Below are 23,040 nucleotides of genomic sequence, written 5' to 3'. Positions count from 1 at the left end.
AGAAGCCTAAAGTTATTCCTGATTCTTTCTACATGACTTCTTCTTCTTTTTTTTTTTTTTGAGACGGAGTCTCCCTCTGTCAGGCTAGAGTGCAGTGGTGTGATCTAGGCTCACTGCAACCTCTGCCTCGCGGGTTCAAGCAATTCTCTGTCTCACCCTACTGAGTGGCTGGGATTACAGGCACCCACCACCACGCCCGGCTAATTTTTTTGTGTTTTTAGTAGAGAAGGGTTTTCATCATGTTGGCCAGACTGGTCTTGAACTCCTGACCTCCTGATCCACCCACCTAGGCTCCCAAAGTGCTGGGATTATAGCCGTGAGCCACCGCGCCTGGTCTACATGACCTGTTTTTTGCCTCCCTCTCTGAAAGTATAGAGAATATTCTTTGGGACTGGGTGTGGTAGCTCACGCTTATAATCCCAGTACTTTGGGAGGCCGAGGTAGGAGGATCACTTGAGCCCAGGACTTTGAGACCATTCTGGGCAACATAGTGAGACCCTGTCTCTATTAAAAAAAAAGAAAAGAAAAATAATATTCTCTTGTCACCACAATATTTTAATTTTCTTAGGACAGTTTTTTTTTTCCGGGTCAATTCCTACCTTTAGAACAGTGCCTTGCATAAAGTAGAGGCTCAGTAAACATTTCCTTGAGGAATGGATGGATGTTATTCTTTTGGGGCTGGCCAGATTTCTTTCTTTTGTTCTTTTCTTTCTTTCGTTCTTTTCTTTCTTTCATTCTTTTCCTTCCTTCCTTCCTTCCTTCCTTTTTCTTTCTTTTCTTTCTTTTTCTTTCTTTCTCTCTTTTCTTTTCTCCTTCCTTCCTTCCTTCCTTCCTCCCTCCCTCCCTCCCTCCCTCCCTCTCTCTCTCTCTCTCTCTCTCTCTTTCTCTTTCTCTCTCTCTCTCTCTCTTTCTCTTTCTCTTTCTCTCTCTCTTTCTTTTTCTTTGAGTTTCACTCTTGTTGCCCAGGCCGGAGTGCAATGGGACAATCTCAGCTCACTGCAACCTCTGCCTCCTGGGTTCAAGCGATTCTCCTGCCTCAGCCTCTCAAGTAGCTGGGATTACAGGTATGTGCCACCATACCTGACTAATTTTGTATTTTTAGTGGAGTCAGGGTTTCTCCATGTTTGCCAGGCTGGTCTCCAACTCCCGACCTCAGGTGATCCGCCCGCCTCAGCCTCCCAAAGTGCTGGGATTATGGGCATGAACCACTGCGCCTGGCCTGGGGCTGGCCAGATTTCTCAGGAAAATTTGCTTGTCTTTTTTTTGGAGGCAAAGACCTAGCTGCCCTACCAGGTCTACAAACCAAGTGGTGAATGAGAGTTGGGCATCTCCCAGGTTCCCTCTGGTGCTGCCTAGCTCATTTCTTCTGCAGTTCCCTGCCGTGCTTGTAGTGGACATCGCAGTTGCACTTCTCGGTTTTAAAGCATCCACCCAGTGCAGCATCGTGTGTGTGTTATGCTGAACGTTGGGGATGTGTTTTGAGGAATGCATCATTAAGTGATTTCGTTGTGGGGGTATCAGGGAGTACATTTACACAAACCTAGAAAGTATAGCCTACTGCACACCTAGGCGGTACAGTGTAGCCCATTGCTCCTAGGCTAAAAACCTGTACAAATGTAGCTGTAGTAGGCAACTGTAACACTGGTAAACGTTTGTGCAACTAAACATGTCTAAACATAGAAAAGATGTAGTCAAAATAGGTGTTATAATTTTTTTTTTTTGAGACGGAGTCTGGCTGTGTCGCCCAGACTGGAGTGCAGTGGAGCGTGATCTCGGCTCACTGCAAGCTCCACCTCACAGGTTCATGCCATTCTCCTGCCTCAGCCTCCCGAGCAGCTGGGACTACAGGCACTCGCCACCACACCCAGATAATTTTTTTGTATTTTTAGCAGAGGTGGGGTTCCACTGTGTTAGCCAGGATGGTCTTGATTTCCTGACCTTGTGATCCACCCACCTCGGCCTCCCAAAGTGCTGGGATTATGGGCGTGAGCCACCGCGCCCAGCCTGGTGTTATAATCTTATGGGACCATTGTCAAATATGAGGTCCCTCCTTGACCGAAATGTCATTATACTGCACATGACTGTGTTGTCTGTATTGTACGAATTCTGTATTCTAAATGTGTTAGTTTCCATCGTATCTGTCAGGGAGTTAGTTAAAATTCCCAAGGCCTTCTCTTTTGGTCATTAGTGTAGAGTGAGTAAAATATCACTCCCGTCATAAAGGACAAATTAAAAGGACAGTTTTAATGTGTAATAAGAACTATTTTCTGAGACAGTCTTGCTTGCTCTGTCACCCAGGCTGGAGTGCAGTGGCATGATCATGGCTCATGCAGCCTTGAACTCCTGGGCTCAAGCCATCCTCCCACTTTAGCCTCCCCAAGTAGCACATACTACCATGCCCATCTAATTTTAATTTTATTTTTTATTTTATTTTTTTTTTGAGACGGAGTCTCGCTCTGTCGCCCAGGCTGGAGTGCAGTGGCCGGATCTCAGCTCACTGCAAGCTCCGCCTCCCGGGTTTACGCCATTCTCCTGCCTCAGCCTCCCAAGTAGCTGGGACTACAGGCGCCCGCCAACTCGCCCGGTTAGTTTTTTGTATTTTTTAGTAGAGACGGGGTTTCGCTGTGTTAGCTAGGTTGGTCTCGATCTCCTGACCTCGCGATCCACCCGTCTCGGCCTCCCAAAGTGCTGGGATTACAGGCTTGAGCCACCGCGCCTGGCCAATTTTTAATTTTTTAATTAAAATATGTATGTTGCATATATATGTGTATATATACATATTTCAGACAAGGTCTTACTCTGTCACCCAGGCTGAAGTGCAGTGGCACAGTCATGGCTCACTGCACCTGCGAACTGCAGACATGCATTTTCATGCCTAGCTAATTTTTTTTCTTTCTTTTTTTTTTTTTTGAAGAGATGGGACTCCTCTGTGTTGCCCAGGCTGGTCTTGAACTCATGGGCTCAAACAATCTTTCTGCTTCAGCCTCCCAAGTAGCTGGGACTACAAGCATGTGTCACCATGCCTAATTTGTGTGTGTGTGTGTGTGTGGAGATGAGGTCTTGCTGTCTTGCCTAGGCTGGTCTGGAATTCCTGGGTTCAAGGGATCCTCCCACCTCATCCTCCCAAAGTGCTGGGATTACATCAGCCACAGTGTCCAGCATAAGAACTGTTTCTATTTTGTATATTACCTCTGCTTGGATTACTTTAGAGCAGAGGTAAAGCAACTGAATATACAAATTAATATTTATGTCTGGTGTTTTTGGTCAGAGCTGAGTGATGGAACTTGATTGTAGTCTGTATATTAGGTATTAATGTGTGCCATCTCTTTTCAGTTACACAGGTACAAATCCTTACCTGTCAAGTAGGATGTTGAATAATACAAACATGCTGCAGTTACCTTGTCTATCCAAACTGTTAAGCCTTATTTCAAGTTTGAGCATGGGGTTTTTAATTACTTTATCCAGAAACTTTTTTTTTTTTTTGAGACAGAGTCTTGCTCTGTTGCTCAGGCTGGAGTGCAGTGGTGCAGTGGCGGGATCTCTGCTCACTGCAGTGGCGGGATCTCCGCTTTCCAGGTTCAAGTGATTTTCCTGCCTCAGCCTCCTGAGTAGCTAGGACTACGGGCGTGTGTCACCACACCCTGCTAATTTTTGTATTTTTTTTTTTTTTTTTTTTTTACTAGAGATGGGGTTTTGCCATATTGACCAGACTGGTCTTGAACTTCTGACTTCAGGTAGTCTGCCTGCCTGGGCCTCCCGAAGTGCCAGGATTACGGGGAGCGCCACCGCGCCTGGCCCAGCAGTTTGTTTGTTACTATTTCTTGTGTTTCCAAGGGCAGGTGAGCCTTTGAAAGAATAGCGGGACCGAGCATGGCGGGCCCCGCCTGCAATCCAACACTTTGGGAAGCCGCGGTGGGCGAGGCCAAGACCACGAGGTCAGGAGATCAAGACCGTCCTGGCCAACATGGTGAAACCCTGTCTCTACTAAAACTACAAAAATTAGGTGGGCGTGGTGGTGCACGCCTGTAGTTCTAGCTACTTGGGAGGCTGAGGCAGGAGAATCACTTGAACCTGGGAGGTGGAGGTTGCAGTGAGCTTAGATCGCGCCACTGCACTCCAGCCTGGCAACAGCCTGGGAGGTGGAGGTTGCAGTGAGCTTAGATCGCGCCACTGCACTCCAGCCTGGCAACAGAGCAGGACTCCATCTCAAAAAAAAAAAAAAAAAAAAAAAAAAAGAAAGATAGCATTTCCTCATTTCTGTCCCAATAGGTGATGCATGATACAAATAAACCACGTCTATTTGTATTGTTTTTCAAATGACATTTAAAAAGAGGTAAAATTGTTTTATTTCTAGGTTACAGAATGCTACAGACAGGATTTTAAAATTTATTTTTTACTCCTGGCAAGTTGCGATACAGATATTTAATCAGAGGTCCCAACTGGGAGCCTGGCAGGATAGGTTCTTAATATTCTCAGTTTATGTCCTCACAATGTTGTAGTGTGAAAGAATGATTGAAGTAAATCTTTGGACATGAGACTTGTGGCCAGGCATGGTGGCTCATGCCTGTAATCTCAGCACTTTGGGAGGCTAAGGTGGACAGGTCCCTTGAGCCTAGGAGTTGAAGACCAGCCTGGGCAACATGGCAAGACCGTCTCTACCAAAAAAAAGAAAAAGAAAAAAAGAGAAAAATTAGCCAGGCTTGGTGGCGCGCACCTGTAGTCCAAGCTACATGGGAGGCTGAGGTGGGAGGATCACTTGAGCCCAGGAGGTGGAGGTTGCAGTGAGCCAAGATCATGCCACTGTACTTCAGCCTAGGTGACAGAGTGAGACCCTGTCTCAGAAAAAAAAGAATCATATATGTTAAAAATACATGTCAAAACGGCACAGTGGGCCGGGTGTGTGCCTCATGCCTGTAATCCCAGTACTTTGGGAGGCCGAGGCAGGCAGATCACCTGAGCTCAGGAGTTTGAGACCAGCCGGGGCAACATGGCGAAACGTTGTCTCTACTAAAAGTACAAAAGTTAACTGGGCTTGGTGGTGCATGCGTGTGGTTCCCAGCTACTTGGGAGGCTGAGGTGGGAGGATTGCTTGAGTCCGGGATGCGGAAGTTGCAGTGAGCCAAAATAGTGCCATTGCACTCCACCCTGGGCGATAGAGTAAGATTCTGTGTAAAAACAAAAAAAAGGAAAAATGGAGTACAGTGGCAAGTTCTTATACTCCTAGCTCCTTGGGAGATTGAAGGTGGAGGATTGCTTGAGTCTAGGAGTGCAAGTTCAGCCTGGGCAACATAGCAAGACCCCATCTCTAAACGAAAAAGAAAAACATACGATAACCACAATACAATGTAATTGCTAAAGTTGAGTCGCTATCTAAAATAATGGAAACAAAGTAAGTTCTAAAATTAAATAAAAATAACATAGGGTTTTCTTGGTCTTCATTATGTTAGGTAGTGACTTACAGCCTGTAGACACAGTACATAATTTGTTAGGGGCCTGGTGTGATAGCTCATACCCGTATCTCCAGCACTTTGGGAGGCCTAGGTGGGAGGATCACTGGAGCCCAAGAGTTTGAGACCAGCCTGGGCAACATGGTGAGACCCCATCTCAAAAAAAAAAAAGAATTTGTTAGGTTTACTTGAATGCTGAGACTTTAAATTCAGTAGGCTGTAATAGCTTTGCCTGTTGAACAATAGCCTTAAAGAGGTTTGACCCTAAGAAGGGCTTCTTGTGTTTTGCGAGCTTAATTCAGATGTTAGATTTATCAGGTTTTACACTGGAGATTTTGCATTGAGTTCTTTTGGTCTCACAAAGTAAATAATGGAACCTTAAATAGGACTTTTTTTTTTTTTTTAAAGGAATAAAAGCATAATAAAAAATTCTTAGTTAGAATAACCTGGGGCCAGATAGCTTGTGTGTCAGTCAAAGGGAAAGAGGGAAGGGAGTATTTTTGAGCCTGTACTATGTTCCAGGTCAGGTGGGTATCAATTTCACTTGACTTACAGGGAGATTGAGCCTCCAACACGCCCCAGGGTAGGTGAGAAGAAGACGCAGTAGCTCCAGGGCTGTTTCATTCATTCATTGCACACATCTTTGTTGCATGCCCGTGGGGTGCCAGGCATTGTTTTGGCTGATTCCTTGTTCCATTGAATGGTCTCCAGGCATACACAGCATGAGAGTTGGAAGATGGTCCAGCGATGATGTGATTTATAGGCTGGCAAAATGTTTGAGTCAACTTAGATTCTGAGTAATGTTTACCTTTCAGAAATCAGTGTAACCTGTAACTTAGCCCTTTGAGCTGGTAGCCTGTATACTTTTTTTTTTTTTTTTTTGAGCCAGAGTCTCACTCTGTTGCCCAGGCTGGAGTGCAGTGGTATGATCTCAGTTCACTGCAACCTCTGCCTGCCGGGTTCAAGCAATTCTCCTGCCTCAGCCTCCTGAGTAGTTGGGATTACAGGCACCTGCCACCACGCCCGGCTCATTTTTTGTATTTTTAGTAGAGACGGGGTTTCACCATGTTGGCCAGGCTTGTCTGGAACTTCTGACCTAAGTGATCCACTTGCCTGGGCCTCCCAAAGCACTAGGATTACAGGCGTGAGCACCGCGCCCGGCTGTCTGTATACTTTTGAATTCTTCATCTTGATGAGCTGCAAAACAGTGTTCCCTCAAAAACATATTTTATTTGTTTCTGCATCAAACTTGAAAAATGTCTTAAGTAGACTTGTCAGTCTTTTACAGTTTTATACCTTTCTTTCTCTCTCTCTCGCTCTGTCTGCCTTCCTCCTCTCCCCTCTCCCCTCTCACCTCTCTCCTCTCCCCTCTCCTCTTCTTGATGGAGTCTTGCTCTGTCACCCAGGCTGGAGCGCAGTGGTGGGATCTCTGCTCACCGCAACCTCCGCCTCCTGGGTTCAAGCGATTCTCCTGCCTTAACCTCCAGAGTAGCTGGGATTACAGGTATGCGCCACCATACCTGGCTAATTTTTTATATTTTTAGTAGAGATGGGGTTTCACCATGGTGGCCAGGCTGTTCTTGAAGCCCTTTTTTTTTTTTTTTTTTTTGAGACGGAGTCTTGCTCTGTTGCACAGGCTGAAGTGCAGTGGCTTGACCTTGGCTCACCGCAAGCTCTGCCTCTCGGGTTCACGCCATTCACCTGCCTCAGCCTCCCAATTAGCTGGGACTACTGGCACCCACCACCACACCTGGCTAGTTTTTAGTATTTTTAGTAGAGACGAGGTTTCACCGTGTTAGTCAGGATGGTCTCGATCTCCTGACCTTGTGATCTGACCGCCTTGGCCTCCCAAAGTGCTGGGATTACAGGCGTGAGCTACCGTGCCCAGCTTGCCATTACTTTTATTCATAGAATGCTCTTTAGTTTGACCTATGTGCATGTAGGCCTTTGCCTGTATTTCCTTCTAGTTTCTTTTTTTTAAATTGAATCATTAATCTGAAATTTATGTTAGTATATAGTGAGTATAGGAGTTTAACTTTAATTTTCTGAAATAGCCAGTTGCCTTGTCACTGTTTATTAATATAAGCTGCCTTTGGTTATAATGGCTTAGCCTAGAAATGGCAAGAGGCATCGAGTCTGAATATATATGCCACTGTCTGTTTCCCTCTGAAGAAGTGTCGTGTGTACTTAACATCTATATCATGGTCACTTGGGGGGCAGGTTTCTTATGCTGTCACTCTGCACTGCTCCTCTAGCCCTGGTACTGGGTCTGGCTCTGCAGTGATGAGCAGCTGCTCGCCAGCAGTGGGTGCCGTCACACCTCTGCCTCAGCTCCCCTTTTGCCCTGGGCTGGCAGTGCCCTTATTAGCCTTGAGAGGTGCTACTTGATAACATCCCTTGGTAATGGTTTCTTCTGTCTGGCCTTCATCTCTCAGTTGGCAACTCCACTGCCCCCCATCACTGTGTTCCGCTGTGCAGCCACCGTCCCTGGGCCTTCAGGTCTTTGTGCACCTGCTTGTGTAGGGTGTCTTCTACTAGCTCGCATGTCCCCGAGGGTGAGGCCCTTATTAATCTGTACATTCCAGGGCTTACTTAACTCAGAGTAAGTTTCAGAAAAGCACTTGCATCTGCTAGTTTGGGAAACATAAGAGAATATATGTTGCATCATTTGGATATAATACATAAATGCTTTGCTGTCAGGGAGGAAAAACAGGCCTTAAGTTTTATTTTCCTCCTTCTGAAGACCCTTCCCTTCACTCATAGGAACCTCAAAGATGTTCAGATCAACATGTTAACCTAGTACATTTTACTCTTGTTTGTTGAAAACTGGTCCTTAAGTGTTTTCTTTCACTCATTTTACGAATGCGTATTGAGTGCCGGGCTGGGGATATATCATGGAACAGTATGGACAAGGTCCCTCATGGAGTACAGCAGTATTATTCAGCAATATATTCCCAGCCTGGCACATAGCATGGATTTGCTACAGTGAAGCTGGAGAGCCATGTGTTAAATAAATACTAGCAGTTAACATACTGTCAGGTAGAGGAGTGGCCTTTGTTCTTTTTTTTTTTTTTGGACAAAGTCTTCCTTTGTTGCCCAGGCTGGAGTGCAGTGGTGAAATCTTGGCTCACTGCAACCCCTGCCTCCTGGTTTCAAGTGATTCTCTTGCCTCAGCCTCCTGAGTAGCTGGGACTTCAGGCGAGCATCACCAGGCCCGGCTAATTTTTGTATTTTTAGTAGAGACGAGGGTTTCACCATATTGGCTAGGCTGGTCTTGAACTCTTGACCTCGTGATTTGCCCACCTCGGCCTCCCAGAGTGCTGGGATTACAGGCATGAGCCACCGTGCCTGGCCGGCGTTTGTTCTTTTGTTGTTTTCTGGGCTCTTTGTTAGTGGAGTGGAGGTGGATTTCTGAATAGTCTGTAGGACAACTTCCAAATTTTAAAAGGAATTTAGTCTTCATATTTATGAAAAAAAAATGATTTTTCCAGTGTGAAATTGGTGATGCAGAGGCTAACATGACCGTATTCTCAAGCACTCATAGCTTCACCCCCAAATCCTGGAATATGTAGTCTGTCTGCTGATTCAGCCTTTCTTCCTTTCATCCAGTGTCTGTCAGTCCATCCATTCATCACATGGTCTGGCAGGAGCTGCGCCTAGATGCTGTGGAGCCTGTTTTTTTTTTTTTTGTTTGTTTTTTTGAATTTTTTTACGAGACAGGGTCTTGCTCCATCACCCAGACTGGAGTGCAGTGGTACCATCATAGCTGACAGTCACCTCACACCCCTGGGCTCGAGTGATCCTTGTGCCTCACCCTCCTGGGTAGCAGGGAATACATGCACATACCACCACACCCAGCTAATTGTATTTTGTTTATTTTTATTTATTTATTTATTTAGGCAGATTCTTGCTCTGTTGCCCAGGCTGGAGTGCAGTGGCGCGATACTGGCTTACTGCAACCTCTGCCTTCCGTGCTCAAGTGATTCTCGTGCCTCAGCCTCCTGAGTAGCTGGGACCACCGGTGCGTGCCACCACACCCAGCTAATTTTTGTATTTTGAGTAGAGACAGGGTTTTGCCATGTTGGCCAGGCTGGTTTTGAACTCCTGGCATCAAGTGATCAACCTGCCTTGGGCCTCCCAAAGTGCTGGGATTACAGGAATGAGCCACCACGCCTGGCTGTCCTGCCTTTTTTTAAATAAGAGCTTATATTCAAAGTGATATTAGACACTTCATGAAATGTGAGATTTCAGACAGTGGCAGTGTTATGAAGGAAATAACTCTGACGTGTAATCTCACCTCCATCCCTGTCACTCTGCCGAAAAGATCACTGCTCATTATCTTTCTGTTTTTTAAACTTAACTATGTAGTTTTAAGACTTAGTAAAAAGGAGAGAGGCTAGCAGAGGAATCCATTGCTCAGTGCCAGTGGCTGTCAGACACACCAGCACAAATGATGCTGTTTTGTGTGCCCCTTTCCTCCCCCTTTTCTTTCTCACTTGGGTGTTTGAAAGCCCATTCTAGACACTGCATCACGTCACCCTGGGCCTGGCCCCGGTGGTGCTTCACTGTGCCCTCCTCATCTGTGAGCCTGCCCGGTGACCATCCTGCTCCTGTCCTTGGTGCCCTGTGTCTTCCAGGTCTGCTTCTCCCCTGCTGCTCTTCCTGTTCCGTGTTCTGTGGCTGGTTTTTCTTTCTTCTTCCAGCTGCATGACTCCTTTTCAAGCCTTTGTCCAGTTAAACATGTTACCAAGAATGTAGTGTTCTTTTTGCATTTCATTAGGAAGAGAAAAAGGCTTGCAAACATTTTGAGAAAAAATGTTGTTCACTGAGGCTATGTGTTTTGGAAATGCCATTTAGATGTTTTGCTGCTTTTAATCTTTGGCATTAATTTCAGTTGCTGTCATAAAAAAGAATTGAAACAGCAACCAGAAAAGTAATTAAATGTGTCTGCAAAGGAAAAACAGAAACAGTGCAGAATGTGGTACTTCAAGATCATAAATTACTAATGTGCATATTTATTATTCCCCTATAAAATGTTAATTAAAATTTTTTCATGTTTACTTGATGTAACAGAAATGAAACCTGTAATGAGGGGTCTAATTTCTTTTTCTTTTTTCATTCCAGAATGTATGACAACATGTCCACAATGGTGTACATAAAGGAAGACAAGTTGGAGAAGCTTACGCAGGATGAAATTATTTCTAAAACAAAGCAAGTAATTCAGGGGCTGGAAGCTTTGAAGAATGAGCACAATTCCATTTTACAAAGTTTGCTGGAGACCCTGAAGTGTTTGAAGAAAGATGATGAAAGTAACCTGGTGGAGGAGAAATCAAACATGATCCGGAAGTCACTGGAGATGTTGGAGCTCGGCCTGAGTGAGGCACAGGTATGAGTGAGAATGACTCAGATATCATCAAGAACTTTTCATGGTTTGGTAAAATGGAGACTTTGTTTGAAATAAGCAGTTTCACTGAAGAAGAGGAAAGATGGTTATAAAATAACAGATCCAGGCCGAGTGCGGTGGCTCACGCCTGTAATCAAGTGCTTTGGGAGGCCGAGGCAGGTGGATCACTTGAGGTCAGGAATTTGAGACCAGCTTGGCCAACATGGTGAAACGCGGACTGTACTAAAAATACAAAAATTAGCCAGGCCTGGTGGCTGGCGTGTGTAATCCCAGCTACTAGGCAGGCTTGAGGCAGAAGAATCACTTGAACCTGGGAGGCAGAGGTTGTAGGGAGCCAAAATTGCGCCACTGCACTCCAGCCTGGGTGACAGAGCGAGACTTTGTCTCAAAGAAAAAAAAAAAACAAAAAAAACAGATCCACTTACATGTGTGTTCTGTATGTTAATTAATTACTATTGATTTGGGCCCATAAGAATTTTATTGATTGATTGAGATGGAGTTTTGCTCTTGCTGCCCACGCTGGAGTGCAATGGTGCGATCTCGGCTCACTGCAACCTCTGCCTCCCGGGCTCAAGTGATTCTCCTGCCTCAGCCTCCCAAGTAGCTGGGATTATGCGCCACCACACCTGGCTAATTTGTATTTTTAGTAGAGACAGGGTTTCTCCGTGTTGGTTAGGCTGGTCTTAAACTCCCAACCTCACGTGATCTGCCTGCCTCAGCAAAGTGCTGGGATTACAGGCGTGAGCCGCCATGCCCGGACTCTGAATTTTATTTTTATTTTTTATTTTTTTGAGACGGTGTTTGCTCTTGTTGCCCAGGCTGGAGTGCAATGGCTCAGTCTCGGCTCACTGCAGCCTCCACCCGCCGGGTTCAAGTGATTGTCCTGCCTCAACCTCCCAAGTAGCTGGGATTATAGGCACTTACCACCATTCCTGGCTAATTTTTTGTTTTTTTAGTAGAAACAGGGTTTCACCATGTTGGCCAGGCTTGTCTTGAACTCCTGACCTCAGGGCCTCTCCGAATTTTAAAAAGCAGAGCCAAAATAGTGGATACTGCTGTGTATCATTTAGGATTTTATTTGGCTGCCAGTATCAAAAAAACAAAAACAGTGGCTTAAACCACAAGACGTTTGTCAAACAAGTACTGAGGTACACTATCCTGGACGGGTTCTGTAGCTGCACAGTCATCGGGAGTACTCAGGCTGCTAACATCTGCCACACTACACCTTGGCAGCCTGTCTTGGGGACTGAGAGTGAGCTCCAGTGGCAGCCATGTGGCCCTGTTCTAGCATAGGGGAAGGGAAAGGAAGGACATGCCTTCTTCCTTGAAGGCTGCTTCTTTGATGTTGTGTACAGCAGTGCTTACATTTCATAGGCCAGACCTCATGGCTGTACCTGGGTGAGTGGGAGACTGGGGAATGTTGTCTTCCCACTTGCAGTGGCAGGTTCTCAAGCCTAAGGAAGGAAAGGAGAATGGACACTGGCCAGTAGGTGATGGTCTCTGCAATCCCAGGAGCAAATTGCATCATATCTTTGACTAACCTTTGTTTCTGTAATATCTTGCTTGACATAGAGATGAAAACACTGGAAACATCTAGGTTTTTAAATTCTCTCTCCTGATAACTTCTGGCTCTGCCAGCATATCTTAGGTAAAATTAAATATACTAAAGCTTGACTTCTTAGCTTTCTCTAGTTGAGTGAGTGAATAGAGCAGAAGAAGGGCTGCTGGCCAGTGGTTTCTGCTTTCATAGGGGAAGTGAACGCCTACACCCTGATTTTAGTGTCTTCATTTACAGACTTGAGTTGCAGAACTGTAGCTTTGTTTGGATATTGTGAGCCTATTATTTCTCAAGTTCTGTTATCTTGAGAACAGGTGACATGAATTTAAACTTGCTTTTTTGGTGTCGCAGATAAGAGTTTTACAAAAGAAGGAAGAAAAGTCCCACCTTCTGGAGTTTCAGGTTTTAAACCTAGGAGGATAATAACCTGGTTATTATGTATGAGAGGGAAGGGCAGATACATGTTCTAAAGAGAGAACAGATTGTAGCCAGTCAGCTCCTCCTAGATCTTTCTGCTCTTATGCTCCTAGGAAGTTGCCACGGCTTCATGCTGTTCTGTTCCAGAAACCTAGTGAGCACTCTGTAGGCAGAGCCCTGGAGTGTTCCCTGGATTTTGTGACATAAACGTAAGCTTATGAGTACACCATTGCATTCTTACTCTTCGTGGTAGCTACAGAGATGTCTTCTCTCACCTTGGAACATCGAGGAAGATTTGTATGTGCCCTGTTCTCTGACTTCCACCTCCAGCCCTTCACCAACCTGCACTCTGTGTGCAGACATGCATGTGTGTACACAAGGCCTCACACATGGGAAAGGGTCTATAAAAATTATGTTGGGGCCATCTTGATAGAAAGTAAAATAATACAGTTTCATCCGAAGGGTAGCTGTGTTTTCATTGCTAGTTCATTTGACATGCTCTTCAAAAAAATAAATAGTTTTTTGTAGGCATTCTGAGCATGAGATTTTCTTTTTCGTACCCTGTTATGTAGTCTGTGGCTGAAGGGGAAAAGAGAAATAAATGGCAGATGGTACTTATTTGTACTTTGGAGAGAACATCTGCGAGTGTAAGCTACAGCCCCAGCCACAGAATGTTCGCACAGGTGGGAGGGACACTTGCTGGGCAATGTGCTACAGTGCTGCACACGTTTCTGTCTGCTCAGGTTATGATGGCTTTGTCAAATCACCTGAATGCTGTGGAGTCCGAGAAGCAGAAACTACGTGCGCAGGTTCGTCGTCTGTGCCAGGAGAATCAGTGGCTACGGGATGAATTGGCCAACACGCAGCAGAAACTGCAGAAGAGCGAGCAGTCTGTGGCTCAACTGGAGGAGGAGAAGAAGCATCTGGAGTTTATGAATCAGCTAAAAAAATATGATGACGACATTTCCCCATCCGTGAGTAGCTCTGTAGCAAATGTGGTGCTGATGGTTTAAAATGGAGTCCCTGGGCAAGTCATAGAAGTTCTGTTCGCCGTATTCTTTTCATATTAGAACGTTGACCAGAACATGCAAAAATGTTTTGTAAATATAAGCCACAATCCAGAGAGACACCCTTACCTTCAGCGAGGTCTGCCCCGAGCTCTGCCCCAGCTTAGGCTCCAGAGCTTCCTTGTCCCTCTGTAGGTTGGCTTCCGTGCCATCAGCTGCTGGTCTAGCAGTGGTCCAATCCAGCCGTCTGAATCTGGACTCTGGGCAAGCTCTCTGCCTCTTATGGTGGGTTCTTGGCATTGCCATTCTCTTTGAAACTACCCTGGTCCCCCAGACACCATCTGGCTCTCTTGCCACCTCTCTCATCCTCCCCTTGGCTTCCCTTGCTGGCTTATCTTCCTATATCTGCAGTGGAAGAAAGGATCTTAGTTTTCTTTTTTTTCTTTTATTTAGACAAAGTCTCACTCTGTCACTCAGGCTGGAGTGCAGTGGCACAATCTTAACTCACTGCAACCTCCGCCTCCCGGGTTCATGCGATTCTCCTGCCTCAGCCTCCGGAGTAGCTGGGATTACAGGTGTGTGACACTATGCCCAGCTAAGTGTTTGTATTTTTTTTTTTTTTTTTTTTTAGTAGAGATGGGGTTTCACTATTTTGGCCAGGCTGGTCTTGAACTCCTGGCTTCAAGTGATCTTCCCACCTCAGCCTCCCAAAGTGGTGGGATTCTAGGTGGGAGCCACCGTGCCCAGCCTTTTTCTTTCTCTGTTGGCTATATTTGGATGTTTATCCTGGTTTCAGTTATTTTTCATTCAACATTTATTTCTGATTCAGTTAACTTCTTTTTTTTCTTTTTTTTTTTTTTTTTAGGTGGAGTCTTGCTCTGTCGCCCAGGCTGGAGTGCAGTGGCATGATCTTGGCTTATTGCAACCTCCGCCTCCTGGGTTCAAGCGATTCTCCTGCCTCAGCCTCCCAAGTAGCTGGGACTATAGGCGTGTGCTACCACACCTGGTTAATTTTTTGTATTTTTAGTAGAGACGGGGTTTCACCGTGTTAGCCAGGATGGTCTCGATCTCCTGATCTTGTGATCCGCCTGCCTCAGCCTCCCAAAGTGCTGGGATTACAGGCGTGAGCCACCATGCCCAGCCTCAGTTAACTTCTTTTTAAAGAAAATTTCTAAATTTTGGAATTATTTTATTTTACTTATTTTTAATTTTTAAAAATTTTACCCTTCTTTCAAGTTTCCAATGGAATAATTTTAAATTGATCGAAAAGTTGGAAAGTTTGAGAAGAACCATAACCCAGTTTCCCCTAATCTTACATAATCATAGATCAGTGGTCAGAACTAAGATATTAACATCAATACTTTACTGTTAACTGAAACACAAGCTTGGTTTGGATGTCACCAGGCCTTCCGCTAGTATCTCTTTTCTGTGCTAGGACCTAGTCCAGTGTTGCACGTTGCATTTGGAACTAACTTTTTTTTTTTTTTTTTTTGAGACGGAGTCTCGCTCTGTCACCCAGGCTGGAGTACAGTGGCCGGATCTCAGCTCACTGCAAGCTCCGCCTCCCGGGTTCACGGAATTCTCTTGCCTCAGCTTCCTGAGTAGCTGGGACTGCAGGCGCCCGCCACCTCGCCCGGCTAGTTTTTTGTATTTTTTAGTAGAGACGGGGTTTCACCGTGTAGGCCAGGATGGTCTCGATCTCCTGACCTCGTGATCCCCCTGTCTCGGCCTCCCAAAGTGCTGGGATTACAGGCTTGAGCCACCGCGCCCTGCCGGAACTAACATTAGTAAATACCTATATGGTGCCAGGCATGTTCACATACATAATCAGAATATTAGAGAGGTGCACATTTGTGTCTCTGGTTCGAATCCCCATTCTAAGACTACTGTGTTTTAGATTTCTCCTGTGTCTTCATCTGCTTGGGCTTCTGTAACAGATACCACAGGCTGGGTGGCTTAACATTTATTTTCTCATAGCTCTGGAAATCCAAGATCAGGGTACCAGCAGGGTCTGGTTCTGGTGAGGGCCTTCTTTCTGGCTTGCAGACTGCTACCATCTCTTTGTGTTCTCATGTGGTACAGAGAGAGAGAGGGAGTAAGCTCTGTGGTGTCTCTTGTTATAAGGGCACTAATCCCATCGTGAGGCCCCACCCTTTCGAGCTCATCTTGTCCTAATCACCTCCCAAAGGTTTCATCTCTAAATACCATTACACTGGGGGTTAGGGCTTTAACATAGGAATCTGGGGAGGATGCAGTTTAGTTGACAGCATGGTATTTCAAGAGGCTTACTGTATTCCTCCCTCACGTCTCCTCTAGGTTAGGGGCCAACTAAACGTTTTGATTTAAAAGATGTGGCTGGGTGCGGTGGCTCATGCCAGCCCTTAGGGAGGCCGAGGCAGGCAGATCACCTGAGGTCAGGAGTTGGAGGACAGCCTGGCCAATATTGTGAAACCCTGTCTCTACTAAAAATACAAAAATTAGCCAGGCATGGTGGCACATAACCTGTAACTCCAGCTACTCAGGAGGTTGAGGTAGGAGAATTGCTTGAACCCAGGAGATGGAGGTTGCAGTGAGCCAAGATCTGCGCCACTGCACTCCAGTCTAGACGACAGAGTAAACCTCTGTCTCAAAAAAAAAAAAAAAAAAAAAAAAAAAAAATTAAGGCCAGATGCGGTAGCTCATGCATGTAATCCCAACATTTTGGGAGGCCAAAGCGGGCGGATCACCTGAGGCCAGGAGTTCAAGACCAACCTGGCCAACATGGTAAAACCTCATAACCTCATCTCTATTAAAAAATACAAAAAAATCAGCCAGATGTGGTGGTGCGCACTTGTGGTCCCACTACTTGGGAGGCTGAGGCATGAGAATCATTTGAACCTGGGAGGCGGAGGTTGCAGTGTGCCAAGATCATGCCACTGTACTCCAGCCTGGGTGGCAGAGGGAGACCCTATCTCAAAAAACAAACAAACAGGCAATAAATAAATAAATAAATAAAGATGTGCTTGCTCTAGAGTGCTATGGAAACGCAAGTACTTGCAGACGTCGATGCCAGCCGTGATTGACCTGGGACACTGGAGGATGTTGAGAAGGAGAAAGCTAGTTTCGTAGGATCGGTGACTTTTCAAATTTATTATTTTGAAAACGTGTTAAACTTGGAGAAAACATCCAGTGAGCTGACTCTCCTTACCCTTTCTGGAGTACTTATGAGTGCTTGTTTCTTCTGAACCCTGTTCACAGAGTGGCATAGCATGTGCCACGGCTGCTTACTGCTGCTGGGCGTCTTTCCCTAAGGTGAGGGGTTCTCCTGTGGCAGTCCAGGGCCGGGGCACTCAGGACGTTGCACACAGACCCAGCATATCCTCTCCTCTGAAGCTCATACTCCCCTTTTGTTAGCTGCCAACAGCATCCTTCATGGCATTGTTTCACTGTGTCCCAGTTCAGGGGCACATCCTTCATGAGACTGTCACATCTCTTGAGTAGCCTTTCACATGGAATGGGACCTCCGTCTGTGGTTGTCTTTCATGACATTGATGTTTTTGAAGAATGCAGGCCAGTTACTTCGGCCATCATTCCTCAGTTGGGGTTCGTCTAATACTTGATGCATCCCAGACAGGAATATTCTAAAAGCAATGTGTCTTTATCACATTTTCCCTTCCGGAGCCAAATAGTGTTCATCTGCCCCATGACGAAGCTAATTTTTTTTTTTTGAGACGGAGTCTTGCTCTGTCCCCCAGGCTGGAGTGCAGTGGTGCGATCTCGGATCACTGCAAACTCCGCCTCCCGGGTTCACGCCACTCTCCTGCCTTAGCCTCCCGAGTAGCTGGGACTACAGGCGCCTGCCACCGCGCCCGGCTAATTTTTTGTGTTATTTAGTGGAGACGGAGTTTAACCGTGTTAGCCACGATGGTCTCTATCTCCTGACCTTGTGATCCGCCCACCTCAGCCTCCCAAAGTGCTGGGATTACAGGCGTGAGCCACCGCGCCCGGCCCAATGAAGCTAATTTCTTACTGGTCAGGCTGTTACCTGTCTTTGCCATTATGTAGTTTCTGATTTTATTTCTTTGACTAAATCAGCAATATGTGGGGAAACATGGGTCACCGACCTTTAAAGCTGGGAGGTTTCAAACTGCTCCCAGTGATCCTGCCCTGGAGCCGATTGTGGTGGTGAGGAATCCAGCCCCCCCACTTCTCTGGGGATCAGAGATGCACCATTTTCATCTGTTGCTACATATTTGGTTCCCAAATAAGATTTTATTTTGAGTCAGGGTTTTCCCTGCTCTCCCAGACCTCCCTCAGAGCACAGGAGAAGGATCTGAGGCATGGAAATGCAGCCATGGCCCATTTCATCAAACTCTGATCTGCACTTAAGTATTTGTGTTCTAGTCTATATCTAGCTTTTCATTACTCCTGTTCAACTGATGGATGCCAGATTGTGGGCGATCCTACATTTGATGATAAAAACTGATCATCTTTTCTAAAATTCTTAGTTAAAATGTATTTAATATTAAAGATTTTCAGGACAGGATATGTATAGTACTTGTAAGATGAAGCGTTGTCCTGGATCTGTTTTATAGGAGGACAAAGACACTGATTCTACCAAAGAGCCTCTGGATGACCTTTTCCCCAATGATGAAGACGACCCAGGGCAAGGAAGTGAGTGACGGGTGATGCGGGAATGTTACCGAGTGCAGGAGAGAGGTGTTTTCCCCCTAGAACACGGTCATAGCAATCAACACTCAGTGGCAGCCTTAGTGCATGCGGCCTGCCTGGAGGAAGCACCAGCAGAGCAGGGTTGCCTTTGGTTTTCCAAAATAATTTGTGCTGTATGTTGGAATACAGGAATATGTTAGAGTAGACCCTAGGATACAGCAGCAGGCATGAGCAGTTCAAGTGTGATCTGCAGGTTCTTATGGGGTAGATAGGTCAGAATTACTTATTCTGCTTGTTTCATGGTGCCAAGAAGAGTCTCATGGCACTGAGGGGCCGTGGTGCCATCCCTGACCCTATAGTCACTACTCTTAATCCTGGCTGCCCAGACAGTACTAGGAAAAGATTTAAATAGCACTAGGGGCCAAGTACTAACTTGAACCAAAGCTAGTAAAGACAATTTTAAAGAAACTGACTCATCTGGATAATTGTCTTTAAAAACTCACCTGAAGTGAACTTTCTCCGTGCAGTCCAGCAGCAGCACAGCAGTGCAGCCGCGGCTGCCCAGCAGGGCGGCTACGAGATCCCCGCACGGCTGCGGACACTCCACAACCTGGTGATCCAGTACGCCTCGCAGGGACGCTACGAGGTAGCTGTGCCCCTCTGCAAGCAGGCCCTGGAGGACCTGGAGAAGACTTCGGGACATGACCACCCGGACGTGGCCACCATGCTCAACATCCTGGCCTTGGTGTACAGGCTAGTCACTTTTGTTTCCCTACTGAATTTTACCTAGAGACATTGTTTTTAACCATTTTGCCCCTTAAAATATATTTTATGTATCTATATAAACTATTTTTCAACCATATCCACTTCTCTTTAAATAGGGGTTAAATTAAAAATATTTAGTAAGTTCTGTGGAAGAGTGTCACCAAATCAGAACAAGACGCTGCCCGTGACCACTCAGTTCAGCTTGTTTAGAATAGCCCACGATGTACCCCTCACACCGGCCAAACGCTCTTTTGACCTTTTCCACAAGACCCTGTGCTGGCAGCTTCTTTCGTCTAAATGGCCTTCCCACTTGGCCTGGCAGTGTCATTCCTGCCTTCCGAGGCCTGGAACGCTATACCTCCTTTTGGAATCCAGGATTCAACTTGCCCTTTGCCTCTTGTGTGCTCCTCTAACTCTTTCACCCCTGCTGAAGGATGCCCCAGGGGAGTGGTGGGCTCTGAGTTGTGTGGTAGGAGAGTTCCTTTGGCTCAGTGCCTAGGATCCAGCTGGGGGCTGGAGCTGGAGGCAGGGTGTCCTCTTGGGGCAGGATTGAGGTTGTGGGGGTGGGACGAGGGGACCCTGAGGAAGAAGGAGGACGTGTGGAGGGAGAGGAGAGTGCAGGGCATAATGACGCTTGAAGAGAAATTGGGTGATACAGCTACTTACACGCATAAGTAATTTCTTTAAAAATAAGTTTTGAAAGTTGGTAAAATAAAGAAAAACACACAAATAAGAAAGTAAGCCCCCTGTTATAACAACACTATTTAAAACGAGTCCGTGCCCTTTGGCTCTGTAGTTTGTCAGCAGCTTGGTCTGTCCCGTGACTATGCATTAGGGTTTCGTGGACATTCTAGACATTTTTTGACTGTTTTCCTGTTGGTGAATGTTGAGATTGTTTGCATATTTTCTTTTCTTTTTTTTTTTTTTTGAGACAGAGTCTGGCTCTGTCACCCAGGCTGGAGTGCAGTGACGCGATCTCAGCTCACTACAACCCGTGCTTCCTGAGTTCAAGTGATTCTCCTGCTTCAGCCTCCTAAGTAGCTGGGATTACAGGCGCGTGCCACCATGGCTGGCTAACTTTTGTATTTTTAGTAGAGACAGGGTTTCACCATGTTGGCCAGGTTGATCTCAAACTCCTGACCTCAACTGATCCTCCTGCCTCGGCCTCCCAAAGTGCTGGGATTACAGGCGTGAGCCACTGTGCCTGGCCAATTGTTTGCATATTTCACTGTAGGTATTTCTTAGTCAGAGATATTTGCATTTAGCTCTGAATAGATTGAGACAGTTCATTCCAACAAAATTTGTGTTTTGAGATAGGTTCAAAAAAGTGATGCGATCATGGGTCATTGCCACCTCCGACTCCTGGCCTCAAGCAATCCTCCTGCCTCAACCTCCTGAGTAGCTGGGACCGCAGGCATGCACCACTACGCCCAGCTAAATTGTATATATTTTGTAGAGACGGCATTTTGCCATGTTGCCCAGGCTGGTCTCAAGCTCCTGGGCTTAAGTGATCTGATCAGCTTGGTACCCCCATAGTGCTAGGGTTACAGGTTGGGAACCACTGCACTTGGCCAGCGTTTTTGTGTTTTTTGTTTTTTAAAAAAACTTATATGCCTATTAAAACATATGGAAGTTTCTGGACAGTACTGGATGTTATTAATATAAATGAGTTAAGTAAGCATAACTATGTTTTTGTTGTGTACAGCGTGCATGGGCACACACATCACTGCTGGGTGCTGGGGTGCCGTGGCCTCCGTCAGTCTCATGGCTCCCTGGCATTATAGTGTGAGAGCCAACCTGTGTGCGTAGATGTTTGGGAAAAACAGTAGCTGCATCTGTGTTCATATTCAGTGTTCTACTGTTTAGCTTGTTATTCCATCATTCTTGTGTTAAGGACACATAATTTTAAGCTTTTTTTTTTTCCTTTCATATTTTACTGATCTTTATAAGTTTTGTTCAAGAGTTTGGATTGATTGATTGATTGATTTATTTATTTATTTATTTATTTATTGTAGAGATGGCGCCCCACCATGTTGCCCAGGCTGGTCTCAAACTTGTGGGCTCCAAAGGATCCTCTGCCATGGCTTCCCATAGTGCTGGGATTATAGGTGTGAGCTACGAGTTACCACACCTGGCCTGGATTTCTTTCTTTCTTTTTTTTTTTTTTTTTTGAGATGGAGTTTTGCTCTTGTCGCCCAGGCTGTAGTGCAATGGAGTGATCTCAGCTCCCTACAACCTCAGCCTCTTGAGTTCAAGCAGTTCTCCTGCCTCAGCCTCCTGAGTAGCTGGGACTACAGGCGCCTGCCACTAGGCCCCGCTAATTTTTTGTATTTTTTAGTAGAGACGGTGTTTTGTCGTGTTGGCCAGGCTGGTCTCAAAACTCCTGACCTCAGGTGATCTATCCTCCTCGGCCTTCCAAAGTGCTAGGATTACAGGTATGAGCCACTGTGCCCAGCCATGTATTTCTTTTTTTAGGATAAATTCCTAAGACAGGTTAGAGTATAAACATTTTATAGTCCTTGGTACCTGCTGCCAAACTGCCACTCAGAAAGGCTGTGCCTACCCATGCTCCTGCTGCACGGGTGCCACCCTGGAGGTGGGGGGGGCTCTGTTCTGTTGGTGGAGATAGAGTATGCATTGTGTTTTAATTTGTATTTCTCTGATTATGTATTTTTACATAATCATTTGCATAGTCATTTGCATCCTGGGGTGCCGACATAATCATTTACATAGTCATTTGCATCCTTCTGTGAATTTCCTGTTACCTTGCACATTTTTCTGTTAGGATTTTATTTATTTATTTATTTATTTTTGAGACGGAGTCTCGCTCTGTCGTCCGGACTGGAGTGCAGTGGCTGGATCTCAGCTCAGTGCAAACTCCGCCTCCTGGGTTCACGCCATTCTCCTGCCTCAGCCTCCTGAGTAGCTGGGACTACAGGCGCCTGCCACCACACCCGGCTAGTTTTTTGTATTTTAGTAGAGACAGGGTTTCACCGTGTTAGCCAGGATGGTCTCGATCTCCTGACCTCGTGATCCGCCCGTCTCAGCCTCCCAAAGTGCTGGGATTACAGTCTTGAGCCACCGCGCCCAGCTCTGTTAGGATTTTAATGCTTTAGGATTCTATTTTTGTTTTCTTTTGAATTTGAGTTCTTGGTGGGCTTCTTAAGCCCACTTGATTTAACAAATCGCAGTGTGCTGGTTCCACTCCCAGAGTTCTTGGATCAGCAGGGCTGGGGTAGTTCTGGGTTTCTAGTAAGTTCCAGTTGAGGCTGACTGCTGTTGGTTTGGGACCACACCTGAGAACCACTGCTAATTAATAGTCCCAGACATTTTATAATATGTCATCGTTTACAGAAGTGCTTAGTATACCTCATCTCATTTAATTCTTTGTTTTTTTTTTTTTGAAATGAGGTCTCGCTCTTATCCCCCTGACTGGAGTGCAGTGGCGCAATCTCGGCTCACTGCAACCTCTGCCTCCCAGGTTCAAGCAATTCTCCTGCCTCAGCCTCCCAAGTAGCTGGGATTACAGGCGACTGCCACCACGCCCGGCTAATTTTTTCTATTTTTACTAGAGACAGAGTTTCGCCATGTTGGCCAGGCTGTTCTCAAACTCCTGACCTCAGTCTCCCAAAGTGATCCACCCACCTCGGCCTCCCAAAGTGCTAGGATTACAGGTGTGAACCACCGTGCCCGGATTTTTTTTTTTTTTGAGACAGAGTCTTGCTCTGTCACCCAGGCTGGAGTGCAGTGGCACCATCTTGGCTCATTGCAACCCCTCCTCCTAGGTTCAAG

General features: G+C 45.9%; 1 protein-coding gene across 18 annotated transcripts in view; it reads left to right on the top strand.

Annotated features, from left to right (window-relative positions):
* KLC1 (kinesin light chain 1) overlaps window positions 1-23,040 on the top strand; it is a 73,312-nt gene that overhangs the window by 15,108 nt on the left and 35,164 nt on the right. For all 18 annotated transcript variants that reach the window (XM_017861881.1, XM_017861873.1, XM_017861879.1 and 15 more), the window contains exons 2-5: window positions 10,572-10,833; window positions 13,570-13,800; window positions 18,408-18,486; window positions 19,011-19,236. In XM_017861881.1, coding sequence (XP_017717370.1) covers window positions 10,573-10,833; window positions 13,570-13,800; window positions 18,408-18,486; window positions 19,011-19,236 — 797 coding nt within the window. In that variant the 5' untranslated portion in view covers window position 10,572. The remainder of the gene's footprint in view (window positions 1-10,571; window positions 10,834-13,569; window positions 13,801-18,407; window positions 18,487-19,010; window positions 19,237-23,040) is intronic.

Source organism: Rhinopithecus bieti, unplaced genomic scaffold, assembly GCF_001698545.2.
Source record: "Rhinopithecus bieti isolate Rb0 unplaced genomic scaffold, ASM169854v2 scaffold_61461, whole genome shotgun sequence".
Lineage (NCBI taxonomy): Eukaryota > Metazoa > Chordata > Mammalia > Primates > Cercopithecidae > Rhinopithecus > Rhinopithecus bieti.
Note: the sequence above shows the minus strand (reverse complement) of the source record. Positions and strands in the feature narration are given on the sequence as shown.